Source organism: Asparagus officinalis, chromosome 9 (genome assembly GCF_001876935.1).
Source record: "Asparagus officinalis chromosome 9, Aspof.V1, whole genome shotgun sequence".
NCBI lineage: Eukaryota > Viridiplantae > Streptophyta > Magnoliopsida > Asparagales > Asparagaceae > Asparagus > Asparagus officinalis.
In genome coordinates, this window is record NC_033802.1 from 26,974,648 (window position 1) to 26,997,155 (window position 22,508).

The following is a 22,508-nucleotide window of genomic DNA, read 5'->3' on the forward strand; positions in this document are numbered from 1 at the left end:
ACGGGGGAGAAGAGCTGTCAGATCTTCTCCATTTTTCTAATATATATAACCTTCGGGTTCTATTCTAACCTTCAGATTTTATTTTAAACATTCGGGTTCCATTCTAACCTTCAGGTTTTTTCATTCAAATATTATTATCTTGAACTTTGATTTGCTGTTATGGCTCCTTCAGAGAAGATTCCTAAACTACCTTTATCCCTCAATGATCAAAGTGACTAGGCAGGATGGTCCACCATTATGACTAATGCCTTGCGTGGCGCTGGTCTCCTTGATTGTCTCACCAGTACGGGACCAGTTTCACTGTCCATCAGCACTGTTGCTTCATCCAGTACTGTTACATCTGGCAGTGGTGGTATAGATCTTTAGACCGCTCGTGCTTTCTGTTAAGGAGAGTTCAGATTGTCAGTTATAGAAATTTTGTGTCATGCATTATCTCACTCGATGTGTCGGCTTTGGTCTCACTGTCGAAATTGGTTCGCTTCCTTCTGCTCGGGCCATGTGGACTCGCCTCATTGAGCGTTTCACAGAGTGTTCTGGTGCACGGGAGGCATATCTTCTGCAAGGCGTTGCTCTATAATGCAAAGATAGTTCCTCTCTGCAGTCTCATTTTGGATAAATGCAAGCTTTTTGGACAGAATTACGCTCATGCTTCCTGAACGTGATTTCACATATGAACACTGGCTAGCCTGGTATGAGCGGTATGAGGTGCATTAACTGTTTTAGTCCCTTTCTGAATATTTAACTATGGTTGATCAACTACTTCATTAGCTTTAATTTTTGACTTTGACCTCAGTTATGGGAGCTCTCACTGCTTATGAGACTCGACAACAAACAACACGACTCAATTTGTTAACATACACTCCTACCTCTTCACTCGAGACTGCTCTGTTTGGACCTGTCATTGCTCCTGTTATGAATCATACTTCTCAACTGGCTCCCTCTCTACATGCTCGATCTAAGCTCTCTTATAAATATTACAAGGAAGGACACCGCATTGAGACATGGTTCAAGTTTCATCCTGAGTTACGTTCCTCATGTACTGGTCGTGGTCGGCGACCCCCTCAGTCTCAACCCTCTCGTACATCAGGATTGCTGGCCAATACAATACCTTCTACCACTTCAGACACTACTATTCAAGCTATTGAAGGTTTTCGCCATCAACTTGATGCTTTTCAGCATATCACCTCTACATTCGCTGCACAACTCTCTTGTATGCATTTTGCTGGTTCTTCAGCTAACCCTTCGGTCTTTGGTATGAATGATCGCTGAATTTTTGACTCTGATTGTTCTTTTCATATGACTTGTAATGCCTCACTTTTATCATGTCTTCACTACATCTTCTCTTTCCCCTATCTACATAGCTGCTGGACAACTATTGTCTATCACTCAGTATAACTATTACCCCATAAAATGATCCATCTGGTTGTCCAATACTTCGTCCCGTCTATGTGGCTCCTCAGTTATGTTTGAATTTAATTTTTATTAGCTCTTTATGTATGACTGTCCTGTTTCTCATTTTTTTTCTAATACTTGTCTTGTGTAGGATCCACAGACGGACAAGACGGTTGGGGCGGGTCGTAGGAGGCACAAATTGTATTTTCTGAAATATCTTCACCTTTCAGAGTTCATATAAAAGGCTAGAGAGTCTTATTCAGTCTGGAGTACTTGGTCCTGTATCATCTAGTTCTAGTATTGAGTCATGTACTGGTTGTAAATTGGCTAGATTCACTGTTTTACCATTTAAAATGAGTACATATGTATCAACTTTCTTATTTGATTTAGTACATTTTGATATTTGGGGGCCAACTTTTCTGTTTTTTTCATCTGGCTACTTATATTATGTTAGTTTTATCGACGATTTCTCTCATTTTACATGGGTTTACCTACTTAAGAATCACTTTGACGTACTTACTGCTTATCAAGTCTTCACTGCTATGATCTTCACTCAATGACAATCTCGTATTAAAGTTTTCCATTCTGACTGTGCCAAAGAGTACTTATCCTCTACCATGCGCTTTATCATGTCCTTTCATGGGATTATCTTTTAACAGTCGTGTCCTTACACTCATGAGCAAAATGGTATTGCTGAACACAAATATCGTCATATCCTCGATACCGTTCGATCCATGCTCATTTCTTACTCTGTTCCTCATCGTTTCTGGACTGAGGCTATTCTCACTGCTACTCATGCTATTAATATCACTCCATCTAACTCTCTTTCTGGTGCTACTCCTCATAGTCATGTTTATACTTATCCTCCCCGTTATGATCTGGTCCGCTTTTTTTGTTATCACTATTTTGTTCTTTTGCTATCTCACGAATGTGATAAATTGTCTTCCAGAGCTGTTTCTTATGTCTATTTAGGAATTAATTTGGATCATCGAGGTTATCGTTATTATGATCCCGCAGCTCGTCGAGTTCATATATCTCGTCCTGTTCAGTTCGAAGAGGATTCTTCATATTATTCTGCTTCTGATAACTTTAATTTTCTCCACTCTACTGAACATGCTTCCCCATCAGCTGCATCACCCACTTCTTCACCTCAGTTTTCCTTTCAAGATCTCCCTGATATCTCTCCATCTTCTTCTATTGACTCTTCCTCACCCGAGCATTCTCTTATACCATCTGATCCATATCCCGTGGACACGATAATCTAGAAAATACTGTTGTTCTTCACGCACCTGTGCCAACATCTCCCCCGCCTGAGGTTCCTCTTGCTCTTCGTCAAGGCAAACGGTCACATGTCATGCCTGTCCGGTATGCTTCGGTTATTTCCTATTCACCTATCTTTTATAACTTTCTTGCTGTCATTCATATTACCGTTGAGTCAAAGTCCTTTCAAGAGGCAGTTTAATTTTTAGAGTGGCGACAAGCTATGACCGAGAAATTTTAGGTCTTTAAGCAAACACATAACTGTGATGTTATTTTCTGTCCCCATGGGATCTCTCTTATTAGTAGTAAATGAGTTTATAAGGTCACGTATCGTCCTGATGGCACCATTGAACATCGAAAAGCTCGTTTAGTGGCCCGAGATTTTACTCAGAAACAAAGTATTGATTATGAGGAGATCTTTGTTCCTATTGTTCAGATGCCCACCATTCGTAGTTTACTTGCGGTTGCTGCTGCTTATCGTTGTCCCTTATACCAGATGGATGTTAAGAATATTTTTTTCCATGGCTCTTTATCTGAGACAGTATATATGCAACCACCTCTAGGGTCTAATATTTCTCTAGGACACGTATGTCTCTTTCGTCGTGCTGTTTATGGTCTTAAGTAGGCACCCCGCGCTTGGTTTGAGTGTTTTCCCGATGTCATGCTCAAGGCAGGTTTTATGAAGAGTCATCAAGATGTTTCTCTGTTTGTTCGCACTACATCGCGTGGCAGAATTTTATAACTCATTTATGTAGATGATATGATCATTACAGATGATGATGCTGCTGATATACAGTTCGCAAAATCTCAGTTACAACAATAGTTTCACATGAAAGATCTTGAATCTCTTTGCTATTTTATTAGTCTAGAAATTTCTTAGGGCCCACGGGTATACTACTATCTCAACAGAAGTATCTCTCAGATATTTTAAATCGCGCTGAGCTAACTGACGATGCAACTGTCGATACTCCACTCCAAGAGAATGTTAAATTTCGCTCTACTGATGGTGAGCCTCTAATGCTGTTGGCATTGTCAGTCAATTTGTTAGTGCCCCACGTTCTGCACACTATGCTGCCTTATTACAGATTCTTCAGTATCTCCGGGGTACTAGTACTCGCTCTCTTCTGTTTCTGTACTGGTACTTGCTCTCTTCTGTTTTTGCTACATCCAAGTTAGAGCTTTGTGCATATTCTAATGCTGATTGGGTTGGTGATCCCATTACCAGGAGTCTACTATAGATTATTGTATATTTCTTAGTGATTTTCTTATTTCCTGGCGGAGTAATAAACAAGATGTTATTGCTTTTTTCAGCACCGATGCAAAGTATCGTGCAATGTCCATAACAGCTAAAGAGATTATTCATCTTCGTCCTCTTCTTAGTGATTTTGGTATTTCTATTACGACTCCTACTCTCTATTGTGATAATAAGAGTGCCATCCAGATTGCTAATAATCTAGCATTTCATGAGAGGACCAAACATATTGAGATCGACGCTCATTTTGTTTGTCAACAAGTTATCAAGGACAAGACAATTCTAGTTTCTCATGTCTCATCCGCTGACGAGCTTGCAGATTTCTTCACAAAGTCCTTACCCATTCATCGATTTTAGTTTTTTGTACGCAAACTCACTTTGTTTGATCCAACATGAGTTTGAGGGGGGCTGTTGATAATATTGTGTTAGTAGTGGGTTTAGTCCCACATTGGTTACGAGGACAAAACCTCATCCTCCTCTACTTGTATATATATGTACACACTCAATATTCAATTTAAGAGAAATTTACCCAAGACCCTTTCTCTCTCTTACTTTACAGTCTCCATTGAAAGGTTCCTGTTTGGAATTATTTCCATAGAATGCTACTTCCTGTCCGAGTGTCTGACTGTCAGACATGGACTTATGATGTCCATAATCCTTATGACCAATTTCTCATTCTTTGTCAAATTTTTATAAAGCCGCACAGCACTTTATTTGGTTTCTTGCTCACCTTTGCTTGAAAATTTTCGGCATGTACTTGACAATCTAGTGTAACTCATTCGGATTTTAGTAAGGGTCTCTAATTCCATTATAGTGTATTGCAGGCAATGTTTTTGTCTCCAGATGAGTCAAAGATAAAGGAACTTGTGAATGTGCTGAAGGAGAAGAAAATTGGTGTGGTTGCACACTTTTACATGGACCCCGAAGTCCAGGGTGTCTTAACAGCTGCACAGAAGCAGTGGCCTAACATTCACATTTCTGATTCCTTAGTTATGGCAGATACAGCAGTCAAAATGGCTGAGGCTGGTTGTCAATATATAACTGTACTTGGCGTAGACTTCATGTCAGAGAATGTCCGTGCAATACTGGATCAGGCGGGTTTTGAGAAGGTTTGTCTCTGATCATAGTTCCTTATGTTATTCAGTCATTTGTAAGGCAGGGGATACAAGTCACCTTATTATTTTTGTCATTTGTATTGTGAACTACCATCTAATGAAACAATGTGAATTTGTGATCGTGTATGTGTCTTGAACAATAATCAGTCCTTTATTTTTATGGTTGTTCTTTATGAAATTGATACTGCACTGTGCATAACTGTATCAGAAAGCTAGATTCTTTTTATGAACTTTTCTAAACATTTTTCAGAAGATAAGATCAAGCAAGATGTGTCACTGTGGATAACCGTGTTTTGGATTGTCCGCCATCTTCACAGTTCAATTTTCCATTTTGAATTGTATATATAAAAAATGTCTATTCTATTGTCATATCTATTTAGTTTGATTTTCCTAGAAGTATTAACAAGTATGGAAATCTTCTCCAGGTTGGTGTGTACAGGATGTCAAATGAACAAATTGGCTGTTCCCTAGCAGATGCTGCAGAAAGTCCAACATATATGCAATTTCTCGAGAGAGCTTCTAGATCACCTCCTTCATTGCATGTCATCTACATAAATACTTCGTTACAAACAAAAGCTTGTGGACATGAAGTTGTCCCTACTATCACCTGCACTTCTTCTAATGTTGTGCAGACAATACTGCAGGTAAGTATTTTGAGAGGACAGAATGTTTTAACATACTAATGCTTACTTCTATCGGAATCCTTAAATTCTTCTCATACCAATTCTTTGTAGTGCGATTTTTTTCTAATGAAACTTTAAAACAATTTGACAGGCCTTTGCTCAGATTCCAGATGTAAATATTTGGTACGGTCCTGATTCATACATGGGTGCAAACATTGCAGAGTTGTTTCATCAAATGGCTAAATTGACAGATGAGGAGATTTCAGAAATACATCCAGAGCATAATAGGAACTCCATTAAGTCACTGTTACCACGAGTCCATTATTATCAGGTGCATAAATGACTCCAGGGTTCAAGATTTATTGCACCTAAAGATAAGTTATTTAAGTAGATTTATAAACTTCCTTTTGCCTTATAAAACCGTTATTTTCTTGTCATGCATGACATTACCTTTTAGTGATAAGAGCTAAGAAATTTTGGTATATTCACATTCATATGCTTTTGTCAGTGCGACGGTTTTTGCAACTCCAGTTTTATGTTTTCCTTAGTGTTGCATGTCTCTTTTATGTATTATGCTCTGATGATGGTCCTATTACTGGTAAAAATACAAAACGAGGGTGCAGCACCAAACAGCAAAAATATGCACCCTCATTTTTCCTTTTAATTGTGGCAAATAATAGATGTAGGACTTTGATTCTAGCAAGATTTTCATTTCCATGGGGAGGCTAGAATGTTATATTTTGTATAGGAAACACATCACTGTTCAAGATAGGTTTATGGCATCTCTCATTTTCTACCTATAATTATCATTGTTGCTGTTCTTTTTTTGTATGTGGTCTTTCCATATGGAACTTCTTTAATAATGGAAATCTCAAAGATGCTTTTATGGGTCTTTCTCATATGTATGTGTTCCTTTTTTCGTATTTGGTATTTTCATGGGTTACTGTATTCAAGCACTTTTTCTAATTGTCCATAAAGTATTGCTGGTATTATAACTTTTCCTATGGAATTGTCCTTATAATACCTATAGATGGGGTGTGAATTTACTAATTTGCCTTGGAAATGAACACTAACGAGAACGAATCCTATAATGTAGGCATTAGAGTAGTTAGTAAAAGGTAGAGAAGATAGTTTACTCCATCACATTGGAAAGTCATGTAATTGTATTCTGTTTGCTCTACTATAAATAAAAGAAAAAAGCCATCACCTCCGCCCTTTTCCATCATAACATGCTATTCATGCCAAAATCCTAAACCTATTAACCATCATAAACATGATTTCCATGCCAAAATTCTAAACCACTAAAGCCTTTCTTGTTAAGCCTAAAACTCAGGACCACCGAGCGGGAGCTTTCGGCTAAAGCACTGTTTCCGCACTTTTCTATTGGTGGCTTCAACGCATTCCTCACACCCTTTTTTTTCTTTCTATTTTCCTGGAAAGTCAAAAGCAAGCATACAAGCTATTTTCCTCTGCACTCCTCCGTGCCCCCTCTCCCGCTGCCCCTCCCTTCTCAACACGCACACACATACCCACACAAAACGAATCTCCTCCAACCTCTTCTTTCACTTTGCCACCTAGCGATCAATCCCCAAAAGGAAAAAAAGGTTGACATCCAGTAGAAACACAAGAAATCTACATGTTAAACAAACCATTCAACAAACCAATCCCTTTTCCAGCAAGAACCCTAAAAGTAGGTATTTAAGGTTTGCAAGCCGGAGCATGTAGGTAATTTTCAATATATTGTTTAGTTATTGTGCAGAATAGTGCAGCAAACTTGTAGAACTCATATATTTAGCTTCACAAACCAATTAGGATAACAAAATTTGTAATTAATATCTGAGCTTTACAAATCAGTTCAAAGTAACTGCCCGAAGGGCATTTTGAAGCCACACGTTTGATTCTGGATTCCGTCTTTGTCAGGGCAGAGAGGCAAATTCTCTGATTTTTGTTAGTTTCCTACTACTAGTAGCGCTGAACACATTTCTAGGGCAGAGAGACAAACCTAACCCTTTTCCCCGTTCTCTTCCCTTGAGAAAACAGAAGCTAGGGGCAGAGTTTTTTATTCGTATTAATTTCTTTTCCTACCCATTTCGGACCAGTAAAATCTAAAATTGGTTTCATGAATTTGGTGACGTAGACTTTTACAAGCACCTATTTACATAACTTATCAAACGAACCGAGCTGAGGAAATGTAGACATTTTTAGTGTCCAAATTTGCATAGATGATGTGGCAGGCATGGAAAACAATTTCATGTTCTTTTTGTGCAAACCAAACAACCCTAAAGGTAAACACTTTTTTTCTTGCAATCCCTTGGACAATTATGGAGTGGATTATGTTGATTTTTAAATTAAATCCAATAACTAAAACCTTACTAAATCTAACACCCCTCCTCAAGCTAGAGCATAGATATCTATCATGCTAGCTTGCTACATAAAATAGAGACCAGCTTAGAAGAAGCAGCCTTGGTGAGGTTACTCGCCAACTGTTCTAAAGAGGGAGTAAACAGAATGCAGATCACCTCTTTCATTATAACATCCCTAATCATGTGAACAATAGCTATGTGCTTTGGCCCTTTCATGAAAGACAAGATTCATTGCAATACAGATAGCAGACCGATTATTGTAATACACGGGAATTATTCTTGGCTGAACAAAATCTAGTCCTATCATCAAGTTCTTCAACCATATCATCTCACAAAGTATGCACTAACGCTCTGTATTCAGCCTCTAGAGGAGACTAAGATACAAACTCTTGCTTCTTACTTCTCCAAGTTATTAGATTACAATCAACAAAACTATACTATCAAGTGGTAGACTTTTTAGCCTCCTTATCTCTAGCATGACTCGATTCTGAATAAGCAAAGATTCGCAAATGTCCATTCTTCTTGTATAGTATGTCCTTTCCAAGAGAGCTTTTGATACAGACAAGAATTCTCGTAGATGCTCTCTAGTGAACCTCGCTAGGCATGTACATAAACTGACTCAAAAGTCCTACAACAAAGGGTAAATCAGGTCTAGTAACTATAAAATAGATCGACTTGTCAATCAACCTCCTATATTGCCTAGTGTCTAAAAAAAGATTATTTTCCTCATCCCATTGATCTACATTTGCTTCCATTGAGGTGGCGACCGGCTTGCAACTCAGAAGACTAGTCTCCTCTAAGATCTAACAAATACTTTTTGGGAGAGAAGTAAGCCATGTTTCTTATAAGCAACTTCAATCTTAAGAAAGTATTTCTGCTTTTCGATATCTTTTGTCACAAATTGATGCTTGGGATACTCTTTGGTTTCTGCCAAACTACCTGTATCACTCCCACTTAGCAAAATTTCATGTACAACCAAGATCATTGTCTCTGAAGTGGTATGGTGAATAAACAGAGAATGATTTGAATGACACTGCTGAAAACCAACACTAGATATTACTTGGTTAAAACTTGAACCAAGCTTGCGATCTCTGTCTGAATCCATAGATTATACATGAGAACCCCCTAGCAACTAACCCTGAAGGTTGCTTTATATAAACTTCTTTATGTCTGAGTAAAGTCTTTAGCATCCAGCCTGACTTTATATCTATCCATGGAACCATCGAGGCATTATTTCATAGTGAAGACCCAACGACAACCCACAATATCTGCCTCCTGAGGAGCGATAGCAACATCCCAAGTCCCCCTGCAAACAAGTACATCCATCTCATTCATAGCCTACTCAAAAACCTGGGTATAGGAGCATAAGATAAGGATAGAACAAACTGGCAATGTGATGGGTGTAAGATGACAATAAGAGATAAAATTGATTAAGTCTAAATGTCTAATCATATTTCTATAGTTCAATATCTTTTTATATCTCTTATTTCTTCCGGCGTATAGCATCTCTCTTTTTTCAAAAAAACCTATTAGATCTTCATTGATTAGATTTTGCTGATACATGGTCGACATTCTTAGACTGTTTTTTTACCTTCTAGGGCTTTGACCCATTCATTCTCAATTTTGATGAAATGTAGTAAATCTGAGAAATCTTGTATTTTTAGATTTATTAAATCTAATGTTTCAATATTAGAGAGTATAACCTTGCTCCTTTTGCTCAGTGGTGGTTCTTTCAAAGAATTTTTATTCTCTGTCCTCTAGAATTTCTGATATTGAGTTAAGAGGAAAATTGTACTACTTTTGGATGAGTTTCTTAGCCTCTGATATTCTTTTTTCATTTACTATAATTTGCCTTTGAGTCTTTTTTAGTGACTTCAGAAAAAAACTCGAGTGCCGTGTGAAGTCTTTCACTTTCTTCAACGAAGTCTTCTTTTCTGAATTTTATGAATCCATGTAATGGGTATTCAGTGATCTTGTACTGGGTATTCAGTGACCTTATACAACTCCCATTATTAAATTGATAGAGAAAGATGAATACATTTTTTTCTTCCCTAATACTCCATATTTTGAACGTAAAAATAGTTTGGATTTTAGTTACATATTTCACAACATTTGGTTTTGCAAAGTTCCAGAATATAATCATCGAAGTCTTCCGGACGAGTTGTGTTTATAAAGATTTCATGAAAGATCCTTAATTATATTTGTTTTTTATGTTTATGGATTTCTTAGAATCAGGCCATTGCTCAAGGCCATTTAATCTTGTTTAGGTTTTCTTAGAAACATGCCTTTAATCTTAGCAGTTTGTTTCTTGTTTAAGTGTTACAAGACTTACGTAGGTCAAGTTTTCAACAAGATGATCTTATTGAAGGAATAACAATAAAATTCCTTGAAAATCTTGAAGAGCAAGATAAGAAAAGAATCGATCTGAAATTAGGACCAATGATGGTAAGAATACCAATATCAGATATCCGAGTAATGATAACAATAATTGATCTTAAGAAAATATCTCAATTACGTTTATACATTCCTCTTACTATAAAGCTACCTGAAATTAAAGACTTTACTCTTCATGCACTTACAACCATGCGCTTTTACACACTGGTGCTAAAGTACATCACAACAATTATTTATTCCATCACAATACCAAGTTTTTCTTGACGAAAAAGGAATACTAAATGGGTTTGTAGGACAAATGAACTTCCGTCACGCATAAAGTTAGAAATCTTCCAGTAGGTATCCCAAATATCAAAGGCGAAGAATGATTATTTCATTTTGACTTCACTTTACTTCCTCGACAGTTAAATGAAGATTGTATTTTAGGAATGGATAATCTTTGTTCGTTATCACCTTTCAATATTTTTTTTGAATTAGACAGAATTCAAGTGCCTAAAGTACATTTTCCAATACAAATGACTGAACATTATCAACTTGTAGCACATAGTGGTGATGAAATCTTAAACAAGAACAAATGGCCTAGATTGATGGCCTAATTTCAAGAAATTCCTAAATATAAAAAATAAACATGATTAGGGATTGTTCATGAAATCTTTATAAACACAGCTCATTTGGAAGACTTTGATGATTATATTCCGAAACTTTGCAAAATCATGGTTATGGAACATGCAACCAGATGGCAAACCATTTTTATGCTCAAAATATAGAGTATTTGGAAAGAAAGACAACATATTCCTCTTGACCTGTCAATTCAATTATGTCAATTATACAAAGTCACTGAAGACCCAGTACATGAATTCATAAAATTCAAAAAAGAAGAGTTTATTGAAAAAATAAAAGACTTCAGGTAGCACTCGAGTTTTTTTTTTTTTTTTGCAGCCACTTATAAAGCCTCAAAGGCTCATTCAGTTCATGTATATTCCGAAACTTTGCAAAATCATGGTTATGGAACATGCAACCAGATGGCAAACCATTTTTATGCTCAAAATATAGAGTATTTGGAAAGAAAGACAACATATTCCTCTTGACCTGTCAATTCAATTATGTCAATTATACAAAGTCACTGAAGACCCAGTACATGAATTCATAAAATTCAAAAAAGAAGAGTTTATTGAAAAAATAAAAGACTTCAGGTAGCACTCGGTTTTTTTTTTTTTTTTTGCAGCCACTTATAAAGCCTCAAAGGCTCATTCAGTTCATGTAAACAAAACCATTCAATTGTTTGACTGTGCATCACAAAAAGGAGAGGATAAGACCGAAGACTTTCTTCAAACCCTTGTTTTGGGGGAAATTGAGACTTTTGCTCAAGAATACTATTTTTTAGGAAACAAGGAAAAAGAAATATAGGATGCAAAATTAGAAGACTAAATGACGAAGTAGCTGATACAAAAATGTTAGAACCTGGGGAGGAATAGAAAGCGTGGTGGGTTCTACCATTAGTTAGCTATCAAAACAATAATAAAAGAATCTTCTAAAGAAAAAGACGAGCATGTCAACCTCACTTTTTCTAGAAAATTCTGCTTTACCAAAAAGAAATATTCCTCGTGTCAACCATTGTTAAAAAATGCTATATACACGTATTTTCCTTTAAGTCCTTTCATCCAAAAGAAGATGCTTTCAGTCTGCCTTTGTTAGAAGAATCTCGTTTATTCTCAACCTATAAATAGAGAAGACGAGAAGAAGAAAGGGCATTGGAGAAAAAAACACTCTCTTGTAATACTAAAAGAGAGTTTTAAGCCCCTAGGGAGCAAGAAGAACATCCCAAATTCCCCTAAAAACAAGTATATCCATCTTCTCATCCATAGCATGCTTCCAGCTAGTAACTAACATGGCTTCAAAGACCTGAGTATAGAAACATAAGATGTGTATAGAAACATAAGATAGGGATAGAGCAAACTGGCGATATGATGGGATAAGACGATCATAAGAGACAAAATAAGATAGAATGAGCGGTGATAGATCATTTACATTTTCGAAGAGCAATGGGGACATCAAGGTTAGGGGGAGCAGATGATTACTAATATGTAGGATCTTCAGCTGTAGACGGAGGATTAGCTAAAGATAAGCGAGGTGGAAATACTTGTGGTCTTCTACTGTACACTAGCGTTAGTTTTGATGTAGTTTTTCGTTAACTCTAGAACTCGGTGTTAGCTGAGTGAGGGTAATAGAGGCAGGCGGTACCAACTAAATGAGAAAAATATATGCAGGGGTAATCTTGTACACGAATGAAAACTATAGAAAGGACTCAAAGAAAGTGATATCTGTAGTAGTAAAATGTTTTCGAGATGTTGGATCATAACACCGATATAGCTTTTGTACCATTTTCTGTTCTGGAGTGCCGAACAAAAACACTTTTGATAGACTGAGGAGACAATTTATCTAGACCAGGATATATTTTGATTGAAACAAGTATAACCAGAAACTCGAGGAATCATACCAAACATGGTTTTATCAGGAAAAAGACGAGAAAGGTATTTGCCCATGAAGAGTTGAAGAGGGCATCATATTAATCAAATACTACACACATAAGACAGCATCAGACCATAAATACTTCAGGACATACATATCAATGATTAAAGTTCAAGCTGCATCTAAAATTTGTCTACGCTTCCATTTAGTCATGGTGCTTTGTTGTGAAGTGTGTGGATAATAGGCCTAATGTATAATCTCATTAGTGGCACAGAATTGGGAAACTTCATTTTTTTCACATATTCCAAAGCATTATATGTACGAAGTACACAAATGGAAGAAAAGTCTTCCACCATGAGTACAATACTGATGATCATGACCACTAGTTTGTTAGCCACTAATAGATCCACGACCTCCTGAATCACGACCACGACCATGGCACTGTCCTCGTTCATGACCATGACCCGAGTATTAAGCAGATAAGTTGGGGATAGAGGTAAGCAAACGTTTGGTTCGGTCAGTTCTAACCATTTTTTATTGCTCCGAATTGAACATAACTAAGAAGCAGAGCCGAATCGAATCGAGTTATTTCGATTCGGTTTGGTTGGTGTTTTCAGTTGCTGAGTTCCATCACTATGAGGACACTAACAACGGCAACTAAGAAAGAAGATGCTTTAAGGGCAAATTTAAGAAGAGAAGATATATAGAACAAGGATAAAGATAGTAGATAAAGATAGTATACATTACCTAAGAGCAAAAGAGACGAAATGATTGAGATCATTCATTTTGGCTACGGAATCGTTGAAGGAGCAAGGCCATGGCTTCGCTTTGCCAAATTGGTAGATGGAACGACTTTGAGCGTTTCCTCTTTCTCTATTCTTGTGTGACAGCTAAAAATGAGCTATCAAGAATTAGTCACTTGACTTATTATTGAGTGGTCTCCATACAAAAAGAGGGAAACAGTTATCAAAGAGGTTATAACTTCAAATATCGCAACAAACTAGGTTCATTTATGGCTGGTTCCATGTAAACGGGTGAAGTATATAACCCGATCCAAACGGAACTAACTTCTGAAACGAACTCGAATTGACCAAAAAGGGGCGGTTCGATCGATTTGATCGATTAGACCCGAACTATGCTTAGCCCTAGCTGGGGATAACATTGAAGACCCAGTGGAGCACGAAGCACCCCAGAATATGTGGAGATCAATGTGGGAACAATATCTCTAGCTAGTATCTATCCCCTACCCGAGTTAGCAATGTAGGATCCAATTCAAAAAGAAACTTGGCTACAACTAGATCCTGACGGTACTTTCTCAAACCCTTCAAGTCAGTCACAAGAGGTTGGTGAACATTTAGCTCATCTGGAGTACCTCTGAGGGCAGAGTAATACTCAAGCACTGGTTTCTCCCCCGATTCGATAGCAAACAACTGCTCGTATAAAGAACAAACTTAAGAGATGTACCTTCTCATTTCCATACACCTTCAAGGTCAACCAAATATCCTTGCCAACCTTCAAGAACATAACATTGGAGCTCACTTTTTCATCCGTATTATTAAGCAACCGGGTGATTACACAACAGTCACTAGCCAACCAGTCTGAGTAGGCAGAGTAGGCATGGTCCTTCTCATTTGTAGGATCCTCAAGGAGATGCTTTAAGTTCTTCTGAGCGCCAACAGACTCACAAAAGTCTTAAGCACATAGTAGGTTGTTTTCTTCGGTCAGTTTCACAGTAGTGATATACATAGTTCTAGGAAGTAGGCTCTCCATTATAGAAGAAGCAACAAAAATGGTCAAAGTCTTATCATTAGTCGTAGTTATAGCCAAGGTTTTAAATATCGGTTTTCGGGGATTTATCAGGCGGCCAAAATCCTTATCGGATAGCGAAAATCGGGAATATATCGGGGATAAGTAGTATTTATCGGAGTGATATACCGTATGATGTATAAATAATATAATACATTATACCCCAAATTTTAATCCAACCATACCCCCTCTTTCATTCTCTCAACTTTCACTAAATAACTAGAGAAAAAACTAACTGAATAGTGAATATTGTTTGTTGCTACAACTTCAGAAGTTGTGTCGAGGGCGTGGCGTCAATGGAGAGTCCAAGTTGAACTGTCAAAGTCACAGTTGATGATGGCATCGATGGAGAGCTCATCATTGGCCAACGTCATCGAGTCGATCAGTTGATGATGGTGTTGATGGAGAGAGCACAACGTCGGTCGAAGTCGTCAAGTTGATGAAGTCAACGTCGATGAGAAAACAACGTCGAATGGTCGAAGTCGATAGCGTTGAGGTTAGCGGAGTCCGAAGAGGAGCGGAGGCGAGCGTCGAAGTCGGCGGAGATGAGCGTCAAAGTTGACGGAGTTCAAAGAGGAACGAAGATCAGAGGATTAGGACAGTGGGCACAGCCGTAAAAATGAGGGGAGAGAGAATGGAGGATTAGAGCTACAGAAACAGATTTAAGTTTTATTGTAAAGAACAGGTCGGGTCGGGTTTCGAGTTCACTCAAAATCTGCTCATTATCCAAAATCATAACCTAATAGTGTGACCCGATAATTTTGATTTTTAGATCCGCTAATATCGGTCGATAATCACCTTTATCGCTACATTATCACCGATAAACTCCAAAAAACGATAACCGATTTAAATTCTAACTTATCCTATCAGAAAGCTCCAAAAACCAATAACTCGGGGATAATATCGGATTATCGGCTGATTTTTAAACCATGATCATAGCAGCAGCGGAAACACAATAAACCAGGATCTATACGCAAATAATAGAAGAGAGAAAGCAGTGGACCACGATCATTGATCACAAGAGTCCAAGACATAATCAACGATCGTGGCCTCGGCAGAGGGAAACAGAGTAGTTGGATGATGAGCGGCTAGGCAACAAAGATAGGAACAACAAGATGAGGGTTTAGGATAGCAAGTAGGAGGTAGGGATATGAGGGATACTATGACGATCTAGCACAAGGTTAGTTGATAAGGGAACAATGATGATAAACAGATCAGTTGAGGTGCTTGAGGTCAAATCGAGCATGAGGCAGTGGTCTTGGGTCTAGTTGCAAGTAATAACAGATCTAGCAACGGTCACTGATAGAGGTCGATGATGACAGCACGAGATCCCCACGATTTGAAGATGAGATCTCACATGGGTGGAGTAGCTAAGAGTGAGCTTGCAAGTGCGACGAGGGTGGGGGGTCCTCACAGGTGGTGACTATGGTAGGGCTGCCTACGAGGGCCGGTGGTGACGGGAGGGTCCGATCAGTGGTTGGAAATTTTTGTGAAGGATTATGGTTTATTTTGAAAGGGACGGGGGATTTAGTTGATCTTTTGATGTGTGGTTGGAATTGAGTTGTATTTCATAACTGCTCTGATACCTTGTTATAAAATACTTGGATGTTCTTGTCACTGGTTGGAGCAGACAAATATGATGTAGGTATACAACCGATTAGTAATTAAAGCCGGTCGATACCCACTAACCCAATAACTAATACAATACTAAATCTAACAAGTTTATATGAAGGAATTAGTTCGTTGTTATTTATTTATTTATTTTTTTGGTCAATGAATTAAGTTTTCATTCACCAAGTAAGCATTGTATGTAATATCAATTCCTCGGTATTCCCGAGTGATTACACTCTCAATCTACATTGTATATCTTTATCTCTAAGTCAGAACTTCATAACTATCTTAAAGAATCTATCCACTTCTTAAAATTGAGAGGAATAATAGACTTATACAAAGATGATAACACTGAGACTTCAATCCTCTTTGTCACCAATCTGGACCTGCAGCAGCATTAGAATGCAATCTGATATTTCTCTCAAACCACACTCCATAAATTGCATCAACCACGATCATTCTTCACACATTTGCTCTATAATTTTTCTCTTGTTTGTTAACATATTGAAAGACTGAATTCCAGTGACAATTCCTCATCTTAAAACCAGACCAAAGCGTAATTTGGTTCCACACTTCAGCTGAGAAGACACCCAAAAAATAAGTGTTGCTGAATTTCAACTGAGTTTTGGCATAAACAAGTACTACTATCTATAACCCCCATTTTGCATAATCTTTCCTTTGTTAGCAGCCTGTTATGAGCAATTAACCAAAGAGTGAAAGAGGTTTTAGGGATATTCAGCTTTCCCCAAACAGTATTATGCCAATGAACACTCTGCCCGGTAGGGATGATATCCTTGTATGCCTTTGTTATTGTAAATTTTACCCCACAACACCACTGTTGCAATTTTCATAGTCAGCTCGTTCCTTGTATTCATCACTTGTTATTTATTTCCATCAAATCAAGCTTTCTACATTTCTCTAGAAAATAGCTATAAACATGAACGCGCTGCTTAGTTGTCACTAGTTCACATGATTCTTCCCATTGTTTTAAAAAGCGCTTTGGGCGCCCGCCTAGGCACTTAGCAGTACCTAGGCCGCCCGTGTAAGTCTTGGGAGCGCCTAGGGGAGAATTCGCTGCTTATACAGACTATATAGTGCTAGAAAGAGGTATATTTCTCGCTTAAGCATAGCAATGGTTAAAAAGAGTTAGCCATGTTAAAATGTACTAGAGATCAAGACTCTATGTCCAAGTCTATCTTAAGTAAAATAATGAGGATGTGATTTAAATCTTCGAAAACGATCTTTCCTCTCTACGTGTTAAAAATGTCTCTGTGTTGCTTAAGCGTCTGCCTAGGCGTCTAGGCACTAGACGCTAGGTCTGGCGTCTGGAAACACCTAACGCTTTCTGAAACAGTGATCCTTCCTCAAGTTATGTATGCATCTGTCTAATTAGCAATTGTCTTATCAAAGTTCAGCAAGGTTACCCACCAACTTAAAGCAGTTTGCAAGTCAAAATTTTACTATTTATTTCTGAAAGGTTGTGTCTTGTATTTCCCTTTGGTGGTAAAGAAGTACTAATAAATGGAGATATGACAGTGGTAACTGAACTTTTTTTTTCATTTGATATAATGTGGTATATGGTGGAGAGAGATCCTATAGTGGCATTCTAAATTATAGTAAAAGATCCTGTTGTCACTAGTTTCTTCGTCTGAACTCTGCCACTTACTTAAGAGTAAATTGAGGTTCATAGCTGATCTTGGAACTTGGTGGAATTATTGTGGTAGGTTTGGGGAAAGAGCTGCTGATGATCTTCTGAAGGATGATTAGTAAATGTATCTGATGTTTGTCTTCTTTTCTATGGTTATACACTTCCTCGGTCATTCTTTTTTACTTTACAGGATGGTGCCTGCATTGTTCATGACATGTTTGGTAATGAAGTTGTGGAGAAGATTAAGGAATTATACTGTGATGCATTCCTTACAGCTCATTTTGAGGTCCCCGGAGAAATGTTCTCTCTTGCTATGGAAGCAAAAAGGAGAGGGATGGGAGTTGTGGGCTCCACCCAGAATATATTAGATTTCTTTAAAAGTCGGGTGCAAGATGCTTTAGATAGGGATCTTGATGATCATCTTCAGTTTGTTTTGGGGACAGAATCAGGAATGATCACTTCCATTGTTGCTGCGGTTCGTGGATTACTGAGTTCTCCTGCATACCTTTCTAGAAAATCAAGAGTCACTGTTGAGGTTGTGTTCCCGGTCTCATCAGATTCAATATCAAAGACAAAATTGAATTCATCGGAAGGAGTAAATTCATCTATAGCAAATGATTTAGCTAAACTTACTGTAGTTCCTGGTGTGACTACTGGTGAAGGATGCTCTATTCATGGAGGTTGTGCTTCCTGCCCATATATGAAGGTCAGTTTATATTTCGACTTAATAAAGTACATTTATCAATTCCATTTACTCATCCAGTATTCTAGTTTCGGAAAGGAAAGCAATCATTCATATACCATTTATGATTTATCGAGCTGTCTTCTAACTTTTTGCTTTTTTATTGTACCGATGGGTCTGTGTGTATACTGGGTCGAGTGGTACATAACTCAGAGACTTACATTGGGTCAAATATTTTCCTAACAAAGGAAGTCTACAGATTCTGCACAAGGATCTGTTTGGATTGAATGAAAATGAAGGAAAAGAAAAGAAAATAAGGGAAATAGATTTATATAATTTTGTTAGAAGGAAATATAAGAAACAAAGGAAAACAAGAATCAAAGGAGAAAAAGGGCCTTCGCAATTTTCGGCTCATCATTTCTGCCTCGCTGAAAGCTAGTGGGAAGTTGACGGAAAAATATAACCGGGACTGATTGACTATAGCAACCCAGGACTCGCGAACGGCCCGCCCCACCGGCAACCCCACCCGCCCCCCCCCCAAAAAAAAACAAAAAAAAAAAAAAAAAAATACCCAATCCACTAACTTTGGTATGCAGGCCAATCAATGTTGCAGTACAAAAAACATCTTGCACCATGGTGGCATGTGGGCCCCACTCGGATAAAAGGCATGGATCCAAAGGCTCTCACATGCTGGTTTATTTTTTACTGAAATTAATATTATTTTCTTGCAATTTCTTTTTACAATTTTCTTTCTAGCCAAACATTAACAATAGTCTTATTTCATTTCTTGTTCTTTTCCTTTCTTTTTCTTTTTCATTTCCTTTTCTTTTCTTTCACTTTGCCTCAAACCAAGCACAGCCTAATAAAACAGTTGCACTTTACCTTAAGCGGAAGAGGTTATGCCCATATCTAATACTAGAAACTAAAATAATATGGGCAGTTATGATGGAGCTTTTTTTATTTTGTTTGTTCTTTTCCGCATATTGCTAAAGTGGCGCAGGTCGTAGAATATTGCATTTATTTCCTAAATCACACTACCAGAAAGAATTTGAACTACTATGATGTGAAGAAATGAATATAGTAAAGATTAGTCTTGGTGGAGATCGAAGTTTTAATTCTTTTTCTAAATTTGTGAACTTATTCTTGTTAATTGTTTGCAACTTCTTGAATCTAATTGTCATTATTTTGTGCTGTTAGTCCTGTAGTTTATAGGACCAACTGTGATATGATTTTGCCATTCATCTTTTGAGCGTCTTCTGTCCATGTGACTGATATTTCTAGCTTTGTTCCGGGGGAAGGGTTTGCTATCATTCCCAAAGTCTGCTAAATGTTATGGGAGTTCATCCCCTTGTGTTGGTGATAGGGCGTTTGTTTCAGTTCTTATTATTTTATAGTAAGTAGGGTAAATTGCAGATAAACCCCCTCATTTATTAGTACCACACCCCCACCCAACCAACAACAACAACAAAAATTAAAAATAAAAAGTAAAATAAAAAGTAAAAATAAAAACCTCTTCAACTCCTGAGGGAGAGGGGTGCTACTAGCAATTTATCTTCCTAAGAATGGCAATCCTGGAGTGGTAAGTGCTAGCAAACAATTTGAGGGGTGTTAAGTGAAACTGAAGGTATAAATGGGAGGTTGTGTGCAATTTATCCTAATAAATAATTCAGTTTCTCGTAGCTGATACTGTTAGGCAGAAGTTTAAACTGAAGGTATAGATGGGGGGTTGTGTGCAGTTTATCTTAATAAACAATTCAGTTTCTCGTTGCTGAGTTCTGCCCTGGTAGGCAGAAGTTTAAAGACAAAAGTATAGGTTATCATTGCCATTCCTCAGTCCTATCCTAGCTCCATACGGAAGATAGAAATGACCTTAAGTCTTTTCCATATTCCAACTCCTTTCTATTTCTTTTTGAGTCATAACTGGATATTCCAATCCCTTTCCCTTTTGCCATACAATGTAAAGAGTATAATGCCTCATTTGCCATACCATGATCTAGTTTTGCATAAAAGATGATTGTCACTGCTATTTCTGATTTCTGTCTTGTGTATCTCACTGTAGCTTCGTGTAATTTGCAGATGAATACTCTTAGCTCTCTGTTAAATATCTCCCACGAGCTTCCTGACAGTGAAAATGCTCTCTGTGGTTATCAAGCCAGCAGATTTAATGCAACAACACCTCTTGGAAAATCGATCGCTGAGGTTGGATGTGAACCAATATTGCACATGAGACACTTCCAGGTTAGCTATCTGCTTATGTTCTATCTTTTCACCCAACTGGCATAGAAAAAAATGTTTCCGTCTGTCTAATTATTTCAAACACTTAATTTCTGCTTTGCCTTTAAATGAACCTGTATCGCACATGAGACACTTCCAGGTTAGCTATCTGCTTATTTTCTATCATGTCACCCAACTAGCAAAGAATTTTTTTTTTTCACCTGTCTAATTGATTCAAACACTTAATTTCTGCTTTGCCTGTAAAGTACCAATAATACCCCTAAATTCCCAGTTAACATCAATTGACCTCAATAGGCAGAGTTAAACCATAAATTTAACCTAATGAACGTGCATGTATCCATTAGGTTTCCAGTCAATCCTTTGGTTTCTCTAAAAAATTTTCTATTAAAAATTACAGGCAAGACGACAATTACCTGAGAAGCTTGTCCATCAGATTCTCATGCGGTCCAATGATGGAGCAGCTGTTTCATGACAATCCGTCAAATGCATGTATGTTTTGATGCTCTAATATTATAGAACCAAGTTTGAAGTAGAATCTCTCTCACATCTATTTGAAATACACAAAATACACATTTTGGTGCAATATAAATTATGCTGGTCATCTTTCAACTGAGCTCCAGTTTATGTACCTTTAGAACAAATGAAGCTACAGGAAGCTCGTACAATTGCCACCCAATTTTTTTTATTTGGCTTCGTCAGCTAATCTTTGCTTACATTTTTTTTATTAAATTCCTTATATAAATGTATGTAAATGAACACTGATGTTTATACACAAGTATGTCAGTCACATTTCCGAACAGTTTATGATATACTTGGTTCACTAGTCAAAGCTTTTTCATGCTTATTCAAGTATTATTGTTGTCAAAGCTTTTTCATTCTTATTCAAGTATTATTGTTGTCGTCGCAATCTTCATTTACCCATAGTTCTTATTAGATATGATCTGTATAAATTTGAAGAGCAACTCTATCTGAATGTGGCTGTAGTTTTGAATGGGTCTACTTATGAACATGCTTGTTTAGTTAAGTAGGGTTATTGGGTATCATTTCATTATCCGTATCCGTATTGCAATCATATAATTGTATTGGTTTTCTAATCAATAATTTTCTACTTGGTCTTTTTCTTTACGATGATGTCAGTCATATTTTTGTAAAAAAACTAAACCCCAAAAATAAAAAATACACTGTTCATTGATGGCGCTGTTTGTCAACGGACAGTAATAACTGGTTACTGTTCATTGTGAATAATATCACTCCGTCATCATCCCTCGGGGCGCCATCTCCAAATCTCTTCCTCATCGTCTTCATCTTCATTTATCAATGCTAGCATCACCTTGATTTCCTATAGCTTCTGCTCTCTATTGACGTTGTTGCCTTCTGCCACTATCGCTAATTTAATAAGATTTGATCTGATTTCTTAATATAGTTAAAAAAATTCTGATCTGATTTGATCTGATGAGAACTAGTTATTTTCTGATTTTTGGCTAATTTGAAGCTTTTTCTGGCTAAATTTTGTGGCTAATTTCATTAGATCCGAGTTGTTGATTTCTCAATATTTAGCTGGCTGAGATGTCGGATATCCAGAGCTCTTTGACCCCTTTTATTCCTCTTATTGTTATGGAGACATCTTCCAAAAACTATTTTGGAAACCATTGTGAAAC

General features: G+C 37.4%; 2 protein-coding genes across 2 annotated transcripts in view; both read left to right on the top strand.

Annotated features, from left to right (window-relative positions):
* The window catches only part of LOC109823657 (quinolinate synthase, chloroplastic-like), a gene marked incomplete at its 5' end in the record, with an annotated part of 24,590 nt that extends 2,888 nt beyond the window's left edge, over positions 1-21,702 (top strand). Inside the window, 6 exon segments of the mRNA XM_020389975.1 lie at positions 4,729-5,013; positions 5,445-5,663; positions 5,794-5,973; positions 18,124-18,639; positions 20,692-20,853; positions 21,248-21,702. Of these exon segments, the coding sequence (XP_020245564.1) occupies positions 4,729-5,013; positions 5,445-5,663; positions 5,794-5,973; positions 18,124-18,639; positions 20,692-20,853; positions 21,248-21,322 (1,437 nt within the window).
* Positions 766-1,798, top strand: LOC109823658. Its single transcript, XM_020389977.1, has 2 exons — positions 766-1,147; positions 1,544-1,798. Exons 1-2 carry the CDS (start codon positions 796-798, stop codon positions 1,579-1,581), a joined length of 390 nt encoding a protein of 129 aa, XP_020245566.1. The 5' UTR covers positions 766-795; the 3' UTR covers positions 1,582-1,798.